This window comes from Lathamus discolor, chromosome 14, assembly GCF_037157495.1.
Source record: "Lathamus discolor isolate bLatDis1 chromosome 14, bLatDis1.hap1, whole genome shotgun sequence".
Classification (NCBI taxonomy): Eukaryota; Metazoa; Chordata; class Aves; order Psittaciformes; family Psittacidae; genus Lathamus; species Lathamus discolor.
The window spans coordinates 2,452,157-2,475,093 of record NC_088897.1 but is presented as its reverse complement, the minus strand read 5'-3'; the positions used below and the strand labels follow the sequence as shown (position 1 = coordinate 2,475,093).

Sequence of the window (22,937 nt, the reverse complement as noted above, 5' to 3'; positions counted from 1 at the left end):
GATCAGAGTTTTTTTGTTTAAGAGTAGAATCTTAAACTTTCTAGGTGTATTTTCAGTTGCAACTGGAAAAGTTCTCAGTTCGCTTTCTCTATTGTCTGTATATTTAGTGAAACATCTAGTTACAAGAAGCTGTTTCTTATAACAGTTTGAAGCAGCTTTATGCAGTAATATTAAAGTTGCCAATAGGTGTCAGTTTCTTCCTATACATGGCTGTAGGGTACTAGGAATCTGCCAGAGTTCAGTGAAGGAAGCCGAATGGGAAAAGACTTGTTTGTGTCCTTCTCACTCCTTTTTATTCCACCTGAGAGAATTAGGGTACAAGCCTTGCTTTTTTTATATAAAAAAATCAACCTCAAGGACTCCATGCAGTGTGTATTTTGACAGTTTTCGTGCTTTTCTAATTTTGGTTACTTTTTGGGGTTGTTTTGTTGGGTTTTTCTAAAGATACTGCAATTTGTTTTTAAGCAGTAATCCACTGAGCTGTATTTTGAGGAGCAGGAGTGTCCTGTTCCTCACCATGAAGTTCAATTTGCAGTGCATTTTTGTGGAACAGCGGTGGAATTGAAAGAGGATAAAATAAAGCTTTTGGAGATACTTCCCAAATTATTTGAATATCCGAACTCCTGACTTGTCACTCCTCACAGTGCGTTTTTCCAGCTGTGCTATGCTTTTAATACGAGAAACTCGAGATGTTCTCATAGTTCTGGGGTTCCAGAGCTGGGTTAAAGACACCCCTCGTTTTGTACTGGGGTATTCTGGAAAGCTGTGGGACCTGACAAGCAGTCAGAGCTGCTGCCACCACAGCCCTTTCTTTCCCTGCCACCCCCCCAGCTTGCCTGTGGGGTGGGACTGGGCACGAAGATGTGGGTTTTTTCCCTAGATGAATGAGTTTCTTGGGCCTGTGCTGGTGAATAGCTGTCCGGAGGATTTTGAAGCTTAGTTGTTTCACTTAATAGCTTATGCTATCAAGAGGGTGTTATGCCCTGGCATGTTGAAGGCTGCAGTAAAGCTTTTGTCTAAGCTTTCGGGTTTCATATGTGCTGAAATCTTTGACCTAAGAGTTTATCTTTAAAAGCTTAAGTTACTCTGATGTGTTTGAAATTTGATGTAAATGAGCTACCTGGTTAACTGCATAGATTTTTGATAGTCAGCAAACTGGCCAGCAACTTTTGCTTCCTTGTTTTAAAGTTATGATTTGGGAAAGGGCATTATCAGTTGAAATTGCAGAAATTGCAGAATCAATTTAAAAGGCAGAAATCCCTGAAAAAGAAGCTTGGCAAAAGGCCTGATAGGGCTCCTTGTTTCCATTATTGAAGCATCCCTGCTCTGCAGGACAGTCAGGCAGCATTGTGTCTGGACCGATCCTGGTGCCCCTCAGCTGGACAGTGGCAGTAAGAGTGTTTTGCACCCTGAAGAAGATTCTCAGGTGCGTTATGTGACTGCTTTGGGTCAGAAGTGATGGCGTAAGAGGTCAAAAATGTTAACTGAGGATCACTGGCTCCTGGAAGACATTCCTGTTTCTGTGTAAACCACTTTGTAGAAAAGGAAAATCTTTTTCCAAGGAGATTTGGTGATGACGTGGAAATCACATCTTCCATCCGTACCAACCAAGTGGTGTGGAACAGCAGAACCTCACTGAGGCAGCTAAAAAGCAAACAGCATTAATCAAAAGCTTTAGTCCATTTTGTTGCCTATTTATACATAGAAACTGAATGCAGAATTTGCTATTCAAAACACTGTCAGGATTTGTGAGGTTCGGTGTTCCTCAGAAATGCTAATGCAGCTGTGTTGCACATGAGTAGTAGTTGTCTTTTTGTGGTTCAATGTGTAGCTTAATATATTGTTGTAATAAATATACCATAAAATATTCAGGATGTATAACATGGTCAAGTTTGTGCTGCTGTTGGAATGTTTAACTCCTGCATTTCCTGAGTTTTCTTGGGCAAATTTGACACAGTACTGATGTTGCCTTTTCCTACATGTGAGTAGATGGAAATGGGCTCATTTGACTTGAATGGCAGAAAGCCAGCACTTTCTATTTGTGCCTTTTGTAGCAAAACCTCAGTGTACAGGTGTTCCAGTCTTGGTGTGTGAATTTAAGGCAGGTGCTTAAACTTGTAGGAAAAACATACTGTAGATATTAGGGAAAAAAGACCAGGATGTCCTATAACCTCCTTAGTGTAGTTTTACATGCCTGCTAAGGCAAGGCACAGCATCAGTCTGCGAAGAACTCGGGGCAGTAGCTCTCACTCTGTTCTCTACGGGGCCTACACTTGGAGCCAGTGCTGTTTCGTTAAGAAAGGACTTGCATCAAGGGGAAGATAAAGCCAAACAGTGATTTCACATCCTGCACTGTTTTAAGTGCTCACGTGGCCGAAGTAAAAACAATTCACTTGATGCTTCAAGAATGTGTTTCCTTTAGTAGCTGTGAATGTCCAGGTGTGGATTTGAAACAGAGTTTGAAATAGTTGAGGGTTTTGTTGTGGTTCACTTAAGATTTCCTTCAGAGCCTTTTTCAACTACTTCGTATGACTGAAACAATCAGAAATGAAAGTGATGTACAGGCTTTTTTTCCCCCACTTTGCTTTACACAACAGATAGAGAAAAGCTGAATTTCATTGATTTCTATTACATCAGTGCTCCCTCAACCCTTCTCCAAAAATGCTTACTTAGTGGAACGTTGATGGTTATGAATATGGCCTGATGGATACTTTCTTCGCTGTAAGAATATCCCTCCCACCCCCTGGGCCCTAAGTAAAGATTATCACAGATAACATCATGCATGTGGCATTATCTTTGTGTCCGATAACTAGTGCCTGCTCAGTTTCTCTGGCCCTTCCACTCCTCATATTGATATATTCTCCATCCATTATTCCCTAGGGATGAAGACAGTTATTGCAGCCATTAGCTGGCACCACATTTCTATTGATGCTGTACAGCTAGAGCCTTAAGAGGTAATTTTCCAGATTTTAGTCAGAGTATTTTATTGTATATAAAGTCTCAAAAGACTTGCCTAACCACAAGCCAAATTTACTCACTATATGTTACAGGCACCCTACCTGCACCTCTTAAAATGAATAAAGAACCCCAAACCAAACAGCATTTAATATTCTAATCTGCAATTTGGATTTGGCATTCCTGTTTTCACTGACAATAGCACACGAGAAATAATACAGTGCTTGCAGTTTGTCACAGGTCTGATCTGGAAAACATCTAGGCTGTTTTGGATGTTCTTGTTGGCTCTGTTAGAATTCCTTTTCCCTGATCGGCACACAGGGAGCAGTTTGATCTCTTTACTTTGAAGTGAGAACACTGGATGTCTTATGAAACGGTTTTTGGTGCCTCAAGAGTTACATTCTTCAAGGAGTTCTGTTTGTGTGTTTTCCCTTCTCAGCTGTGAGCTGTGGCATTTATCCTGGCTATCGCACATGGTACAGTAATTGATAGGATTCCTGTGTCTGTGGAGGGAGACTCTTCAGTTTAGATCTAAACTCCTTAAGGCAGGTAGGAAGTGAGCTCCTGATTCACAGTATTATCTTTATCAGTGAAGAGAAGCCAACCACATTGCTGTGAATTGTATATAAGCAGCATTTATACACTCAAACATACATATATATATTTGAACATACACCCCTTCGTGTAATGTGTAACTGCCTTCCCAGAGAAATGTCGATTTGATCTTGCTTTTACTTTTTACCAGCATTATTTTTAAGAGTGTTTTTCCCTGAATGTGGGAGTCAGTGCATCACTGTTACAGGATAATGCTGAAATGCTTCTTGGAAGGGTCTTTAGGGCAGTGGAGTAGGTTTATGGAAACAAATGTCTTTGTTGCTTACAGGGTGGTTTGCTGTATTGCAGAAAAGTGTAAATACAACAGAAGAAGAGTGTAAAGACAGAAAGCAGGCATTGGTACCCAAGATGTGTCATATCTATCGTATCTCCTGCTTTTGACAGCTTAAAAATTATCTGTAGAACAGGAAGAGCTGTTTGTTTCTGTGTAAGTTGTTTTTATCTAAAGCACCCAAATCCTTGAAGGCCAAACCATGCCACTTTGCACATTGCCCTGTAGAGAAACAACCACCTCTATAGTAACATTGTTATCTATTACTGTCCAGTTCTCTGAACAAAAAAGAAAGTAAAGGTGAGATTAAAATAGTTTGTCCTGCAATCAGTCAGATCTGTGCTAAGTTAAACAACCAAGCCTAATGAATGGATATTTTTAGTCAAGCTCTGGTGTTGGTCTCAGACCTGTAGGGGGACAGTAAAATACTTAAAACTGCCGTGATAGAATTGGCAGGGAAAGGAAGTCTCTGTACTAGTAACAATAGTCGCAGTAACAATAATAATAGCAATGGTAATAATGATGCTATTAATGATTAAAGGAATTATATCTGTGGTACTTCCTTAGCCTCGTGTGAAGGAATTTTGTTCTTCTGATCCAGGATAGCACAAGATGCGACTCATAGCCGGGCTGGGTCTGTTGTGAACATGACATGTATTATGAGTGTTGCCCTGTAAAGGTGGGTGATGATGGTGTATCATAGAATCACAGAATGACTCTGGTTGGAAAGGACCATAAAGCTCACCCAGTTCCAACCCCTGCCACGGGCAGGGACCCCTTCCACTGCAGCAGCTTGCTCCAAGCCCCTGTGTCCAACCTGGCCTTGAGCACTGCCAGGGATGGGGCAGCCACAGCTTCTCTGGGCACCCTGTGCCAGTGCCTCAGCACCCTCACAGGGAAGAGCTTCTGCCTACGAGCTCATCTCAGTCTCCCCTCTGGCAGGTTAAAGCCGTTCCTCCTTGTCCTGTCAGTACCTGCCCTTGTAAAAAGTCCCTCTCCAGCATGTAGCATTTGTGGCTTTACTTTTTCACTTTATTTTTACATTGTTTTCCCCAGTGTTTTAGGTAGCAATAATGCCACTGTGATTTGAAAAGAGAAGAATACCCGGGATGGCAAGCGCCATTTCACAGTAGGGTACATCCTGCTGGTTTGCTCTTTTTTTGCTCAGTTTTTATGGGTGATACTTAAACAGAAGGAAGTACAAGAACAATAGAAGAGTTTCGGAAAGTATGTGACAGTGTGAGAGTAATAACATTTACATAGAGCCTTTCATCTAGAAGGAACCCGGAGGAATTTATAAACATTATTACTTCATACAGTTTATAAACAAATAAATTCAGTTTGCTTGGTGATGTAAGAAAAAAACCTCCCAAAACAACCAACAAAAAATATTAGATGAAACAACTTATATGATTTGTTTTCCTTGGAATAAACAACGCTTTTGCAACAACAGCATCACTCTACCCGTTATTTATTGTATATTCCCTTTTTGTGCTCTCTGTCATGAATCTGTTTTCTGGCTGCTTTGAATCACAAGACTTAACAATGTAGTTTTTTAATTTCATTCCTATGGAGCGCTGTATATTTCATAAGATCTAAAAAAATTGCGAATTGGTTATAAGCCACATCGAGTGACTGAGAAGCAGCATAGCTTTAGTGGCTTATTGCAGCTTTCTATTTAAAATCCCCCCCAAAATGCCAGTTCTTCACGGGTTTTTGCAGTGATACTTGGCAAATAACTCAAATGATTAAAGGCAAATAATTCGGGTTGAAGAGAGTTACACGTTTTGGAGTTTGTTCACAAAACTGCGTTACAAACACTCTACACTTAAGATGGCCGATGGCATTTTTAAGGAATCTCTTCACATGCTCAAACAGAAAAATCTTTGATGATCCAGTAATCTGCTTGCTCAGTAAGGTTTCATATAGTTTTGCCTTAGGATATAGGTTGGCCTTGGAGATCTCTGCCTTTACCAGCATTCCTTGGGTTTGCTGGCTGTGTCCTACCCCAGTGTTACCATACTCAAAAGAGATGCCTTTTCTTCCATGGTTTGGGATTAGAGACAGAATCCTAAGATTTTACACTAATAGTGCCCATACCCATGTATTATATAAGCATTCACAGAGATGTAGCTTGAAATAAAACTGACTTCTTTTAATGTGCGTTCCTTACAGATACAAGGTGTGGAATATCCATTTAAAAAGATATAAATAAACAATAATTAAGACTGATACCAAAGAAGGGATGAGCATGTATCAGTGCAGAGGGAATCGGAGAGAACTGAGGAAATCTGTGAAAATACCAGAAAGAGGAAGTTTTCCCCACTGGAAGGGATGGGGAAGACGGAAAAGAGCTTGGAAAAGAGCTTACAAAAATGGTTTTCATTAAAAAGTAAAGACAAAGTCAAGGCAGAGGGGTGAAAGCCTGGCAGAAATCACACAGATTTTGATGTTTTTTTTCCTGGACTGTAAATATCAGCGTAGAGAATAAGAGTTCTTACAATGCATCATGAAATTACAAAGCAACCGGTAGTGTCTTAAGCACGTTGGGATGTGTTTGAAGCAAAGCAATGGTGTTCTGATGCTTTTGATTTGGCTTTTCATTCCCTTAGCTGTATTCATTCACACATTAATTTGCAACAGCTTCCTGCGTGTCTTTTTACAGTGCGTTCGAGTGAGGTCTGGGAAGGAAAGAGGGTTGTGCTCTGGGTAAGGAGCCATATTCAATCACAAGGTCATAGCTATGTAAACTGCAAATGAGACCTGACTTAGCTCAGACAAGGTCTGGCTGTTCACCTCAGGTTTTTCTATAGTGGCCTTCTAGTGCATTTTTAGGTCTGAATACTTTGCCATGAAAAGAAGTCTTTAGCTCTTCATTACCAGCCTGTTCAGGATGTGCAGGATGTTTCTGAAGAAGGACCAAGTGAAAAAATGACAATCTTAATTATGATAGTGCTCACTTCTGGGGTGAAGTGTTATTAAAAACTGCTCCTTTTAATTCCTTTTTGTTCCAAAACCTGCGTTATGTGTTATATTTAACCAAATCATGTTGCTAGGTATTCTATTTTATATATAAGCAGAGTCCCTTGGAGCACATACATTATCCATACTTCATGAATGAGAAGGGCACATGCATAGAGCATGTCCAGAGATCTTGACTGGACTTGTCACAGTGTCGTGGATGACAGATGCACAGCTCTGGTCCTTCTGAAGAACGGACGTGTTGAAAGCTTGGATGCCAGTAGACTTTTAATTGCCTGTGGGATTCCAAAGGCTTTATGCTTGGATATTAAGTAGCAAACTGCCAAGTTTTTATGGATATTGGGATTCCCTGCAGTGCTTCACTCCCAACTCTCCATTCCACACTGGGCTTTTGGGTTTATATATGGGCTTATGTATGTATGTATATATTTTTTAGCTTTTTCTCTCACAAAAAAGCTGTGGAGCTTGATGAAGAGTTGCCCCAGTAGAAACAGTTCAAGTTCTAATAGTGGCATGTTTTGTGATTTATTTGGCTTAATCTGTGTTATAGTGGAAATGACTTCTAATGGACCTGTGCCTCTTAACAGTATTTTCCCAATGCGCTGTTTGTTTAAAAGCTAAGTGGGAGGAGAGGAATGTGTTGCTTTTCTCTTGGCTGCTGTCTGTGCATTCACACTGCCATTACTGAAGCTAGAGGATGAGCTTCCTGAAAACTGTAAGGAAAAGACTGAAGCCTTCGTTTTCTGTAGGAGCACAGACCAGTGGAAAGACCCATGTCAGAAAAGAGGGTGTTTGCGTCAGTTTTCAGAGATGAGTAGAGGAGGTGATTTGCTTTATTATGGGCGTGTTGATATGAATCTCCAAAGGGTGGTGGAGGTTTTCTTAGAGTAATTGAAATGTAATGTAAACTAAACATGCCTTCTGTCTGCTCACTCAGGAAGCAAACATTTCAATAGCTTTTTGGAGAGCTTTAAGTAACTTGTAGGATTCCTGTATTCTCAGTAAAACCAAATATAGAAAGTCAGCACAGCAGCAAGTAAGGTAAACCCATCTCTGAGCCCAGTTAATCACAAACTATGTGTTTATTTCAGGTTATAATTGTATAACTAAAGTATTAAAAAAATAAAGTGAGGGGAAAGAAACTAAGGAATTGTAGTGCTAAAGAATTTACCTGCAGTGCCGGTTTGACATAGGGAACACTTGCATCTTGGAAATGGGAAAACAAAGGCACAGAATGTGAGTTACCGAGTGCTGCCCATGAAATGCTATCCAGGTCCCTGTTTGGGGGGTGCCTAGACCTCATTTCTCACTCCTCAGTGCTGCTCAGGCCAGCACTAGTTGGAGTTCTTGGGGGATAGGAACATAATCAGTTCAGCACAAAAGCTTGCACTTTGATTCAGGTTTTCAAAATAGCATTTTCCTATTTGCCTTTCACAGCTTTGGAGTGGTGCATTTCCTCAGTGTGCCGCTATGAAGCACAGCGGGAGAGAGTGGCTGTGGCCTCAGTACGATTTCACCTATGCTTTTGTGGGTGATAGTCCCAGCAAAGCTTATTCTGAGATCAGATGTTGTTTGGTACTTGCTTGTTTTGCTGTACTTTTGGAAGGACTTTCCCTGGGTGATCTTTTCTTGGATGACCTCTCCATACTGTCATTAAAACTTGGAAACTTTGGTCTTCTTGACAGTTAGTTCTGCATTCCCATTATGTCCATTCCTATTGTAAACATGCTAAAGTTGCTGCTGTTATTGCTTAGAATGGATTTTTCCTCTGTTGTTTTGAAGTTTTAGTAGAGATGGAAGTTAATCTTTAAGAGAGTGAGGCTGGTAACGATTGGGTGGCCGAGCTGGATGGGTCACGCTGGGTCTGTCTTTTCGTTTGCCTGGTAGATGATGTTCTGCTGACTCCAGCTGGTTTTTTTGGAAAGCAGAAAAACAATTTGTTTTTGCTTCCCATAAAGTATAACCCTTTGTTTATCCTTGTGCTGCCGCAAGTTTCCATAATGCAGAGACTTGCAAAGAAAAGAAAGGGAGGAAATAGCTCCTTTTTTACACTGTTCTTCGTATCGGAGAAGAGAGTTTAGTACCGAGTTGAATTGTTGACCTCTGTGACGGTTATTATTAGAATTGGCTGATTTGTGTGTGGAACTGTGCCTGATTGACTGAGTCCAGTTTATGGAACAAACTGCCTAGAGTAAGCTTGGTGAGGCCAGTTGCAGTTTTTCTAAGTGACTTTGATTTGATTGATTTTTGATTTGGAGAATAATACTTTTTGCAGGTCTTCATTAAATTCAGTTCACTGAAGTAATTGAGAACAGCTCCATTTTCCAAGCAAGATGTTTCAGTTTGTTTCGCAGTGTCGAATTGCTTGGGCTTTGTCCCTACAGTGCATCTGACGCTGGTACTCCTTTGTTTTCTGACATGAGGATGTTATGAGTTGCTTGTAGAGTTTGGGAAATTAAGGGACTGATTGAAAAGTCACTGTAGAGAGTTACATGATGAGGGCTATCGTCTGACAGCTTTTAATGCTGTATTTCATACATAAAAGGAAAGAAATAAATGAAGTTTGGGGGACCTGAATGTCTTTACTGACCCAGTTAAGAATTGCGGAAGCAGAAGTCAGCATTAAAGCCTTACTGGGCCTGATCTATAGCGTCATCGGAAGAACACGTTTGTATTTACAACCCAAGGTTGTATTTACAACCTTTTTTTGCTTGCTTTGTTCCTTAAGAGGCTCTGGCTACCCACATTTTATGCACTTCTGGAATGCAGTAACAATTGTGGCATCATCTCTTCAGAATTCGTTTTCCTTCCTGAGATCAAGGCAGCGATAAGGCCTTACAAAATACTCACTTGGTTTTGCTTTCCTGGCCTGAGATGGATTTAATTGGATGAATTGCTGCTTTTCTCCTTCCCTTGCTTTATGACCTTTGAAATAGCTTGCTATGATCTTTCGAATTTTGCAATACGCTTGCTGCTCCGCTCAGAAAAATGAAATGGCTGCTTGTGTTTGACAGCAGGACCAGGGGAGCAGCTGCTTCTGCACGTGCCCGACAAAGTGCTTTCAAATGTGTCTTTCAGTGTTGTCAAATGCCAGTTTAAACTTACACCTACGTGCTATAATAACCACCTTCCCACACGCCTTTCTCACTGTTTTGCAAGCATTTAAAATAATGCCATTAAATGAAAAGTCTGTTGTCCTCACTGTATCTTCTGGACTATTTTGGGACCTGTGCGAAAAGACCCTGATGCTTGGAAGAAGGTGGTGGTGAATAGGTTTGCTTTTTTAACCCCGTGGTTGACAGATGAGTATCAAGAGTCTAATGTGAGAGGCTTTGAGGAAATAGAAGCACAGCTGATTGCATCTTCTTCATGTTGCTTCTCAGAATGCAGTGTAGTACCTTAGGTGATAAATCGCAGTTGTTGTTTGTATGTGTTCTAAAATGCTGTTTGCCTGATCTCAGTGCTCCTTTGGCCTCTGCTGCAGGATCAGCCAACCAGGGCTCCTTTAAATTAGACACACATGTCTATATGTTTTTAAACAGTTTGTTTCTTGGCCAACCAGTGAGAGAATATGAATTACTACATTGTTTGTATTAGACTAAGAGCTGATGAAAACGGAGATTAACCGTTTGCTTGATAGTCCCCTCCTTCCATCCATTTTCCCCCCATATGCAGTATTTTTTTCATATATATATGAAACATATATCTATGAAAAGATATATATATGAAATAAATATATATATGAAAAAATATATATATATGAAATATATATATATATTTTACTGTACCAGACTGGATTTAAGTCTAGCACATGATGTTACATACATAGCTGATGGTCTCAGTTTACTTCTTGAAGTTCGAACACTCAAGCTCAAATCTTGCTATCAGGGCCCTAATCAGTAAACAGTTTTGTGGCTTTATCTTTGGGACTTCAGGATCTGAACTTCCAGGCTCTTCCCTTGACAAAGGGATGCCACTGAAATCAGGCTGCTGGAACCACGCAGCACGTTTGCAGTACCAGGGCTGGAATACAGAAATTCAGCTAAATAGTAGGATTTGAGTGCTGAAAGCAGGCAAAGGTTACAGATTGATGTAGAGAGAGCAGCCACCCATCCAAAATTGATGAAAAACAAAGGAGGGGAGACAGGATATGGAAATAGGACAGTAACAGCACTTAGGGTGACAGTCACCGTGCTACTTCTGGTTGTAGTTTACTTAAGGTTTTAATTTTGTTCAAGCATTATCAGATTGTTTTCTAGAATTTCAAATTCTGTGTTTTTAATTTTAACAGTTGATTCTGGGCTGTTATTTGGGGAGATTTAAAAAAATTCATTTAGTCTTTTAATTCAGAGTGTAATATTTTAAATGGCAATTAACATGGGCCCGATTCATTTTAAGCCCTGCCGTATTTTTTGTTCACAGTTATTTTCAGTAGCTTTCTATTATAGGTATTTTCACCTTTTACTCCTCAGAAATTGTTTGGTATTCTGTGTTCACGTATAAATCTGGTTTTAATGATAATGTAAAGGTAATGTAACAGTGAGAAAGGCGTGTGGGAAGGTGGTTATTGTAGCACGTAGGTGTAAGTTTAAACTGGCATTTGACAACACTGAAAGACACATTTGAAAGCACTTTGTCAGGCACATGCAGAAGCAGCTGCTCCCCTGGTCCTGCTGTCAAACACAAGCAGCCATTTCATTTTTCTGAGCGGAGCAGCAAGCGTATTGCAAAATTCGAAAGATCATAGCAAGCTATTTCAAAGGTCATAAAGCAAGGGAAGGAGAAAAGCAGCAATTCATCCAATTAAATCCATCTCAGGCCAGGAAAGCAAAACCAAGTGAGTATTTTGTAAGGCCTTATCGCTGCCTTGATCTCAGGAAGGAAAACGAATTCTGAAGAGATGATGCCACAATTGTTACTGCATTCCAGAAGTGCATAAAATGTGGGTAGCCAGAGCCTCTTAAGGAACAAAAAAGCAGGTGAACAACGGAAACTTTGTCACTGATTTGAAAGGAATTACCAGTTCTCACTGTGTAAAGCTTAGTGGCTGCAGAAGTATCTTTACAGGCTAAGAGCTTGCCTATAGAATTATTAAAACCAAAAGCATAATAACACCCTCTCTTGCCACAAAAATCTGGAAGAGCTTGCAGTGAGCTGTACCTGTTGACCAACAGAAAGATGTCAGTCAAGTCAAGATAATTAAAATGAGAAGATACAGAACCAATCCAGTCAAACTTGAATATTCCCCTCACCCGCTCTATCAGAATGGCATTAAAAAAAATGCAAACGTAAGGAGAAACGACTATTTACACATAATTAACTGTTCAAAATAGCTCATCTAACCACAGCCTTATCTTCAGGAACAAAAATACAAGCATTTACTGAGTGATATTGGCAATTGGAAGGTTTTTGTTTAGACTTTTTGTTTTCTTGGCAATAAATAAAATTCTTTGTAAGAAGTCATTAAGATATTTCTTAATGTTGCCTTTTAAAACTTTGCAGGCTGCTACCCTTGCCCAGGGCCAAACATGAACCCTATTGCGCTTGGAAGCCGTTGGCTTGCTTATGCAGAAAATAAGGTAAGGAAAGGCTTCATTTAGAAGAATACTTGTCTTTGGTTCTAGATTCCATTCTGGTTTTGTATGTATTGGGGGAGGGAGAAGAAAAAGTCTCAGAAAACAGCTATGGGAGAAAAATGATCTGTAAGAGAAGTTGCACAACGATGGCAGACCTGATCTTTGCCCCGCACTGTGCTGTGGTGTTCATGCATGTCCCGTCTTTACTCTGCACATTTGATTTAAACTCATGAACTTGGAAGGCAGGAATGTGTAAGTGGCACAGGCAGAGAAGGCCGCTCTCAACATGTGTTTTCTGTGGGGTCCCTCAATAATCAACCCATTTTCATTTTAAATTTTAAAGCACTTAATTACAGACCCTTCTGAAAGGTGAGCAAGTGAGGATTCCTAAATTCTACTTGGGGAAACTGAGTCTGGACAGAGGTGGTGGGTTTCTCTGAAACAACAAAGCAATGCACTTTGTAGATTAGGAAATAGCATTCAAATGGCCACTTTTTAATGTATTTGCTGGAAATATTAGGGGAAAAAATGAAACTGTCACAATTTTTCTTACTTCTGAAGGCAAGAAAATAGACCCTGAGCAAAAAAATTGCCACTCTTTTTACCCAGCCCTAGGCCAGAGAAATGAGTATGTATTTAAAGTGTTTGAAGACTAAATTCAGCTTCTTATGCCTGATTTTTATTTCAAAGCAGATGTTCCTTCTCCCTTCCACCTGTGACTAGAATAGCTGTTTCTAGAAATTATCAGAGGCAGACTTGAGAAATGTATTTATTGTTACACCTTTTCAAGCACAACTGATTTCTCTCCAAATTCAGGCCTGCCTTTCCTTTAATGCCGTGCCTAAGTGGCTCTATGTAAAACTTAACCAGTCAGCCTGGAATTTAAAGAAGTCCTGCTGCCAAATATATAAGCCACTGATCAGCAAAAGAATTATATCACTAAAGAATTTTAGTGTTATATTAGATATATATTATATCACTAAAGAATTGCGTGTTCCCAGGTATATTCACTGTGGACTTCCCCTTTCTCCCTAGTTTAGCTATTTTTATTTAAATAATGAAATTTAAGCAGGAAAGGAAAGTGTTGAAATAAAAGCATCTTACAGCAATATTTACTTTTCTTTTAGCTAAAACAGTTAAATGGGCAGCATGTTCTGTGTACAACAATTTTCTGTAGGGGCCTTTTGCCATCTTATTTAGTCAGAAGCACAGATTCTATTGTTAGAATTCAAAGGCAAAAATTATTTTGGTGGGTTGATGGCAGGTAGAAGAGTCTTGTTTGGATTTATTAATGTGGAAGGAAGGCAATACTGAGTGAACTCCATGTACATTCTGTTAAACGTGAAGTTTAAAGTAGCGATTTTCCTTTGTCATTTCTTTGCTTGCTAGTCATAAAAAGGAGGGGAAAGCCACACTTGGATTCTTAGAATGTCTGATATTTAATGTTACGTATACATGGCTAAAGCTTTTGATTATATTTATTTAAATTTATTTGTGGTATTGCTGCCAGACCCAAAATCCCCCCATTTCAAAGTTTATGAATTCTTAGTGACTACTCATCTTGTAATTGAAAACTGGAGTTGAGTACACGACAGTCTGGGTGGCACCCAGAAGATTATAAAAAGGGGTTAAGTGTCTCAGCAGGGCTTTTTGCTATTTGTAGGAAAAAACACACCACTGTACATGATAAATAAGAGCCGTGGTAATGGGTTATGGGTTTGTGTAGTTTAATAGTAGTTACTCGGTTGCTGTCTTTCTTCTTGTAGCTGATCCGATGCCATCAATCCCGTGGTGGAGCCTGTGGAGACAACATTCAGTCTTACACTGCCACAGTCATTAGTGCTGCCAAAGTGAGTACATCGTCTGCTGCTGGGAGAGGTTAGCATGTAAGATAATTATTAGGTTTCCCTGCTGAATTGTACAGTGTGTCATCGCCCCCCCCCCATTCACACAAGAGGAAAACACAGTAAGAAACATGCTGCCATTAGCAGCTTGCCTATGGTCCTGATCCTGCAGATCTCTGAGTAGCTGTCGTTTTCACAAAGTATTCCTGTCCTTCTGAACTGTCTGTTTTAAATTTCATGTATTACAAGGAGCTATTTGTGTTAGTGACCCCTGTTAATAGAAAATCGTAGTAAAATGGTTTTGCATAATGGCTGTTCGTAATATTATAAGCTTACATGATTAGAAATCAGCCCTGTGAATTATTAGACTTTTAGCATCATGAAAACTGACTTTAGAAGTGCTTGGTGCCTTTTGGACTCAATCACACTAGCATTATGTGTTTTAATCTCTCCAAAGGATGACAGCACAGCACTGGAGCTAATTAATTACTTGGCAGCTTTCTCCGAAGGTTAGAGTTTATTGATGACTGTTTACATGCAGGTCGCACTGCCTAGGTTTCTTAGTTCAGATGACATTATAATATCCCTCCCTTTTCAGAGAAATGTCTGGGGTTTTATAGTATCAAAAGATGACCATGGCTTGGAAAAATCTTAAGTGAGCCAAAGAGTATGTAGAACTGTTGTTTTACTATCCCCATAACCTCCTCCTTTCCTTAAGGACTTTGCCTGCAACATTTTGCCAAGTAATTCCTTTTTCACATACGCGCACTCACAAAGTGAGTTTTGGCACCGTCTGGCAAACTTCGTGCTGATTACAAGCTTTCAGTGTAACCACCAGCCTTTTCATTTCTGATACGCACAACAAAACAAATCTAATAATAGGAATTAAATGACAGCGCAGAACAGAAAGCTCAGCGTCACTGAAGAAAACAACAGTTAGAAGAACCCACAAAGAGGGACACAGGGCATGCTATCTCATGTGAAAACAAAACATGAAAACAAACATATTCTATTAGCATAGCTTTGGACACCATCTCATTGTGGCTGGAGGAGGAGAAAAATCACAAGTTTTGTACATTGCTGAGGAGAACTTGAATTGCTGCTGTTCTGAAGACATCTGAAATTTGCTGTCTCTTTGCGTACTTTCACCAGCAGGAAAAAACCAAACCAGGAGGGGAAAATCTCCCCAAACTCCTTCAATCTCAGCATCAATCACATGGGTTTTATAGCACAGATAAGTCTGAAAAAACAACTGGCTTGGCCTGATCGCTTTTGGTCAGATGTGGTAAAATCTTACGAACAGGTCACTGTACTGCCAGAGCCAAGCCTGCTCGTAACTGAAGAGGAACAAACAGGCCAAGGCTTCCTTAAAGCATATAATGATTGTCAGGGCATTCCATTTGGCATCGAAGACTAAACACTATTCTGCTTAATCTTTTTCAATAGCCTAAAAAAATCTAAAAAAGGAAGACATCTTTTATAGTCCTTAGCCCTGAAGACTCTGGAAAACTAGGTTTTAAAGGCAGTAAGGACCAAGATGGTGACCTTACCTGCTAAGTAGTACTAGGCAAGGATCATCATCCAGAAAATCCCACATCAAGCTGAACGTGTGCAAACACCGAAGTAGTTCTGTTGCATCAATAGGATAAAATGTGTTTATAATCATAGGAGAGGAAAGATTGTTGGCCTCTGTACAGAGATAAGCTGGTAGTGAAAGTTAGGAAAACAAATTATCGTAAGGACGCAATCTCTATAGTACTTTGTATTCCGTATAGCACATTGCTTTTGCTCACTACTGGCTCTTAGATGTTGCTGTAATAGATAAACACTGATTTAGTTTTTAAATATCTGAGTCTATCTCAGGCTTACTGTGTTAATTTGTTATTCACACCTGAGTGTGTAACACTAAATCTGAAATGTTTGATTTATTACTGATTTCATTGAATCTTGGCTCACTATCTAGCGTGTTTTCATCTCTGATAACTGAAATGCTGACTGTCTGGTTAGCAAATAATATACTCCAGGTATCTGTTGCTCTTTGCCCATCTCATTACCTCACCATAAACTTCACTCCTTGCTTAAGTCCTCATTTATAAACCTCTACTGCTGTTCTATCTTATCAGCCTGCAAGGGTTTGTAATTCATTTGCTTTGATCAGCAGAGGTTTTAGCTTTTTTGAAAGTGGATGTCCTTTTCTGTTCCCTGCACTGCTGCTCTTTGGTTCAGAAGTGGTTCCATAAAAGTTCTTGTTTTGTCAGATTATCTTGGGTTACAGCCTTTTCTCTGGGTTCCAGTTTCTTATTGAAGGAAGTGAAAGAACCTTCACATAAAGCAGAAAGATAAAGCTGAGAGAAAAGAGTAATTGCAACAGGGTCACTTTAGAGAATTACCTTTCATATCCTCTGTAGAAGGTCTCAGTGGCAGTACACAATATTTACTTTAGTGCTATTCCCTTTGATGAGAAATGGTTTTGAACGTCCTGGTGGGTTTGTCCTCAGTGTGGGGTTCTGCCGCGTACCGTAGTTGATGCAGCAAATACATTTCTTCCTTAATCAAATAACTTCATACTCAGAAGCTCCCTGTTACCTGAGTAACGAGTGCCGAGGTCAAAATTGTGACCATGTTGGAGTGTGTTGTTTACTGGTGCCAAAACTCTTGTTATTCTGGTGACATTATGAAGAATTCCTTCGTGTCTTCTTCCCATTTGCTTTGGTACTTTCTGGAAGGATTTTATTTTGAACATGGAATTGGTGCATCTTGCAAGAGCATTGCTTTCTGCTCTTGCTGGAAAAGCCCATGCATTTTTTCCAGCTCAGTCTCTTACTTTCATTTCCTCACATTTGTTTGGTGCCTTTCTGGCTGTTCATATCCTAAAAGGCTCGGATAATTTCTTTAATTTGACAAAGCAGAAAATTTCTGGAAATAGAAAACGTGTCAAGATTCCGATTCAGGCAGATCCTGAGCAAAGAGAGAAATAGATGTGTTTGAAAACCGTGAAAATATTCGTCCTCATAGTGTAAAGATTCTTTTCACTCTACCTGAAAAACACAGTAGAATGGCTGTAGGATGTCTTTCGGAATAAACCCCAGTATTACTTAACAGCATTAGTGATGGGAGAATATTCAGGTGACTGCTTTGAAATAAGTGTCCAAATGTAAAATTGTTTGTTATAATTACCTGTATTTATTCATCTTGGCTGCAGCAAGGAAGGGGAATTAGGAAAAGATGTTCTCATGTCTCCATGCTTGTTTTTAATCCTGTGTCTCGTTGAAGAGAGGTTTGCTCTCACCATGTCCCTGCGTGAGTCACACTGCAGCTCACTCTCTGCTTGAGGGGTGCTCACGCAGAACTTCCCTATCCTAACGTATCCGAGTGGTCAAACTGGCCATGCTGTTTAAGATGAATTTTCTAAGAGATTTCTTCCCTATCCTACCTCTTTTCAGAACCTGCAGCAAGAGCAGGGAAGGGAAACATCTTCGTGAAGCACGAGCATTTCAGCAAACATTTAGTTTGAACATGAATCTGCAATCAATCGTGTGCTCGCTTTGCGCAAACTAACCACGAGCCCCTCATATTGCTGTCTACCGGGGCACGTCTTTTGGAGCTCTTTCTGCTTTCTATAGATTTTTCATTTGTAAAGAAATAAATTGTGTCAAATGTGTTTATTACGAGAAACAGGAGCAAAATACTGTTTAGTCACTGAAAGTATAGAGGAACGTTGTTGGAACAGAACAGACTAACAGGCACTGAATGATGCATTTTAGTTTTAATTAAAGTTCTACTTATTTTTCAATTAAATGAGGTATGAGTGCGTGCATTTATTTTAATTAAGTATGGCTTTCTATTTGAAGGAATGTGAACAGTCTTATTTTTAAGTAGATAGCGTACGTGTGAGCATACAAATAACTTGTGTGTGTGCGCAGTGTGTATTGTTGCTTACAAGAGAAACTGGATCAAATATTTTCATTTATAAAGGAGTTTCCATTGGCAGGTTCCCATCATTGACAAAGGAACTGGGACAGTGCAAACTTTAACCTATTTCATTTAAAATGCATTTGGTCTGTCAAATGTCTAGCATCAAATTATAAACCAAGTTCTTCTCACCTCATAACTTCTTTAGTTGATTCTTTCTCCATATCTTTTAATCCTGTAGTGGTAAAGTGATTTAGTAAAGGCTGCATCTGTTTTCTCTTGTTACCTGATAACTTCTTAATGAGAACTAACAGCTTATGTGAGAGCAAGGTCATTAGCTCTAATGGATAGAGGGGACAGCTGATATGGCATGGGAAAGGTTAAAGATTACCAGGGAAGTTTTTGCAAATATACACATAGCACAAAGCAGTGAGTGCTGTAATGGTTTTGCACTGATATTTCTGAGCTAATGGCCTCGACCATGTCTTTGTTCACCTATTCCTCCTCAGTAGTCCCGCAGTCACAAACATGTAGCACTAATTCATTTTGCTAGATAAGCATGTTAATTTTTTGCTGGAGCGCTATAAATTTATAATGGGCACTTTGTCATCTGATTTCTTTTGTTGTAATATTAAAGATATTTTCTAAAATAGGTCAATTACAATCCTTGGTCTTTTAACTTGCCATACAGTATTTTTCCATATAGTATTCCTATACCAATTCCTCTTTCCTGCTGCATGAACTATCATTTTAGATGATTTTATCTATTGGCCAGAAAACCGCCTTGTCAGGTTTTGCAAGGAAAGTTGAAATGCCTTCCTGCGATGGCACTGGGGCTGGTTTAGATGTGTCCCTTGGATATCATTATCTGCTTCGTTACGTTTTTCAGTCTTCTGAATTTGCAGCTGTTAAAATTAGTTTTATTCTCATTTGTTGTCTCTGAGTATAAAAAGAAATAATAAGAAACAAATGGCAGGATATTACTAAAGACTTTAAACCCCAAAGACATTCCTGTGATAAAGGCACGGCTCGATTTTAAGTGGTAGTATCTCCATTAGCATTAATGGGGTAAGTACATCAGCTGAGGCATCTCAGAGGTTAATCAGGCTTCCTGGCTAGATCTTGCCATCAATACAGTGTGGCGCCTAATTCTGTTGGCCCTTCAGAGGTTTTCCTGACAACACACTAACAGACTTTGTGTAAGTCATTTCCTATGAATTATTAAAACAAACGTTTGGCTGCTAATTGATGAACACTAATGTGTTTTCTAATCACTGCAGTTTGAGATTTTAGCACTAAACAAAGCAGTTGCAATTGATTTGTGGCTGCTTCTTGGTTTCAGCCTGTGATGTGTACGGTTTTTTTTCCTTTTCAATTTAGCAGGCAGCTTAGCTTGTCTTTTTAGTTAAGAATTGGCTTGTTATAGTGTCATTCCGTTCTGATCTCTTCTGCTATTTCTTATTTATATTGCATAATAAATCTGCTCGGTTCTTTATAGGCGAATAAGGCGCAGTCCTTGATTCAAGGAGAAAATGTTTAAAGTTGTAGTTCGGGTTGTTTTTCTTTAAATCTCTGCCTCTCCTACTGTGGGTACCCTTGCTCTTTCTCCACATAAAATCAAACAACATAAAAACAATCTTCAGCATCTTTAGATTATAAAAGCTGGTGCAGTGCATATGTTTTGGAACCCCCATCTGGAAAACATGCGGACTGTGGAAAGTCACATTATTTGTAATGGGATATGGGTCTACTTTGTACAGAGCTGTCCTTTCTAGTACCTTGAGGATGGCGTTTGTAATTTTGCCGGGTTTCAGTCCCATATTCAGTTTTAATGCTGCAAAAGGCATAACTGCAAACAAATCAGTGTGTCTGTCGTATCTATCAAAGGCCCAACTCTGTGTCTCTTGCAGTTGTGCAGAAGACATAACTATTTCGGCATTAAGCATTAGCGGCTATAAGTATTTTTGTGTGTAACGCTGCCCTCTGCACGCACTCATCTTGGCTTCTCCATGTGATTCTTATAACTATCTATGCTCTGTGCCTCTTGGGATAAGTAAATAACAATGTTAAAGAAAAAAAAATAACATTTAGACAACATTAAAATATTTCTTTTTTTAAGACTGTTTTGGAAGCTTAATTGCAAAATACAGGTGAATACTTCAAATCAGTAGGATGCTAAAGTTTTTCAAGCTATTTCTCTATGTACAGCCTTTTGCAGCTTATGTATCACTTATTAAAATATTTCTTTTGTCTGCTTCTGGTGTGCACAATCATATATTCATATTGTTGTTATATTCATATTGTTGAGAAAATTCGAGATTCATAAACCAACTTTAAACATTATTTATTGGTTCTCTTCCTTCTTACAGACGATAAAGACTGGACTTACGATGGTTGGGAAAGTAGTTACACAGCTGACAGGGACGCTGCCCTCAGGAGCAACCGAAGAAGAAATTTTAGCTCATAGCAACATCCGTCGAAGTCCTCTGGTGCCTGGAATCATCACCATCATTGACACAGAGACAGTTGCGGAAGGGCAGGTAATACAGTTTGCACCAAAACAGAATATGCATTCGTTGTCGCAAACATTGCAGGAAAATGTGGTTTATGCTTTACAAAATGAAAAATAGATGAGATTTTTGCTAGGTCAAAAACTTTTACAGACACATGCAGCTGTGATAAAGTCCTATGTGGGACTGAAATGAAGCCAGAATATATATTGTCCTTAGAACATATTTATGTGACACTTTGACAAGATCAAGTGTGAAGTGTCACATTTTGTCTCGCTAACACTTGTTCATAATTGACGTTGATTTATGCTGATCAGTTGAAATGTATATGTAGTCTGATTATATTTATTAATATAGAATGTGTCTGGAAAATGTGCTCGTCTGGAAATACGGTGAACTGTTGAATTCCAGTTTAAAAAAGATGATGAGTGGAGCTGGATATTAAGTATAAAAGCTTCTGATTTTACAGGCATTTCAAAACTAAAGTGTAATCAAGTGTGATGCTGGTTTGTGAGGCGTATGCTGTGTACTCTTGTACTAATAACACGCAGGACAGTGTGCCGGGCACAGTAATTTGTTAAAAGATCCATGCCGTTATCACCCAAACTTTAAGTTGTTTTGAACTGTCCTTAGGACAGAGGGGATAGCCATGTCTCTTTGCTTCTGACAATCAGTTAATGTTGAAGTGTCTGGTCCTGGAATGGGTGTTTTTGCAGGACTCCCATGCAGTGCATTATTGTGTAACCAGTCTGTAAAACAGACTAACGTTCACATTTATTGAATTTAATAAAAGCAAAACCAGTTTCTTTTCTTTCCTTTTCCCCTACTTTTATGATGCTTATTGCAGGTAAGTTACGAAGTATTAATGACAAATCAGCAGTGAAGCTCTTTTCTTACATGAAGGGAAAATAGAATATCCTACTTGAAAACGAGCAAACCAAACAAAAACCCCAGTCTGCTGCTTGAGCTGTGCTTGTTCCTGAGAGCTAGCTGTGGAAGTGCTTAGCCAAATAATGTTATATTGAAAGTGGATTGTTCGTATAACGTTAAAGGCCTTTTCTTGCAAAACTAAAACAGGAGAAAAAGCAAAAAGAGGAGGAGAATAGAAAAAGGAATTTATTTTACTCAGGATCTTGAAGTCTTAAAATCACTGATTTTTTTTTTTTGGCTACTGGGGTTTGTTTTCGTTTCCTGGAAAAAAAAAAAGGTTCTTTTGGCTCTTCATATACTGCCAGATAAAAAAGAAAGAAAGAAAAATTTTGCTTCATCAATTTCTTATGAAGCCGTGTTTAATGCGGTCATTACTTGTGGTGGTCATTGTCTGGGCTTTGATTCTTCTGCGTGGGCCTAGGGGGAAAAAAAAAAGATGTATCTTAGGTTTTTAAGCCCTGTTATGTATGATTTAGAGGTTTTATGAACATGTCCTCTGACCTTAGCAATAGTAGGGAGCTATCAAGCCTAAAGGGCACTATGGAAAAGTAGTTGTAAAAATGATAACGCTTGCCTTGTCCAAATAGTGCTGCTGTAACATAAATAAGCCATCAGTTCTAGGGAAATAATTTTTGTCTTGAATCTCTAGGGGAGGAGGCTCCAAGTTAGACACCCGAGTTGTTTCTGTGCCTCGCATTCATATTGTTGTCATCTGGAGTTTTAAAATTCATCATTTATTTTCAGTGCTGAGACTTACTTTCAGGATTAGCTTTAGTGTGTGTGTGTGGGGGAGGTCCCCAGGAAAAATAAAATCATCTTTCATTTGCATTGTTGGAATTTCGTGGTACAGAAGATTTCTTAACAATCAGTTCTTACAGAAATGTGCATTTAGCAAAAGGAAAGTTGATTATAACCAAATACAATTTGTACATGGTTTGAATAAAGACTCTTCTTGGACACTGCCCTGGTAAAGAACCTTCTAATGCAAGGAATGTCATGTGTCCCCGCCAAGTTCTTATGCATCACTCCAGCCAGGTGGGAGCATAAGTGTCTGTGCACACATTCCCACTGGAGCGTGATTTTGGCAATTGTGTGAGCTGCCTTGTCCTGAGGTGCCTGGCAGGGATCCTATGTCTGTGTGCTGATAGCAGCAGGCAAACCTGCAAGAAATGGCTTTCTAGTTCAGATGGCACCTCTTTGTGCTGGCTGGGCAGCCCCGGCTGGGTTTTATGGCAGAACTGAGTGAAGCTTCAGCTCGAGAAAGCAATTTAGCAAGCCTGACCTTTAAATGATGTGAGTCATTTCGCTGAGCTAAATGTGCTTGCTCGTAGGCTTCACTATA

At 39.4% G+C, this 22,937-nt stretch overlaps 1 protein-coding gene across 14 annotated transcripts in view; it reads left to right on the top strand.

Annotated features, from left to right (window-relative positions):
• The window catches only part of BCAS3 (BCAS3 microtubule associated cell migration factor), a 364,136-nt gene that overhangs the window by 57,764 nt on the left and 283,435 nt on the right, over window positions 1-22,937 (top strand). For all 14 annotated transcript variants that reach the window (XM_065694921.1, XM_065694920.1, XM_065694922.1 and 11 more), the window contains exons 10-12: window positions 12,326-12,402; window positions 14,166-14,249; window positions 20,525-20,695. In XM_065694921.1, the coding sequence (XP_065550993.1) occupies window positions 12,326-12,402; window positions 14,166-14,249; window positions 20,525-20,695 (332 nt within the window). The remainder of the gene's footprint in view (window positions 1-12,325; window positions 12,403-14,165; window positions 14,250-20,524; window positions 20,696-22,937) is intronic.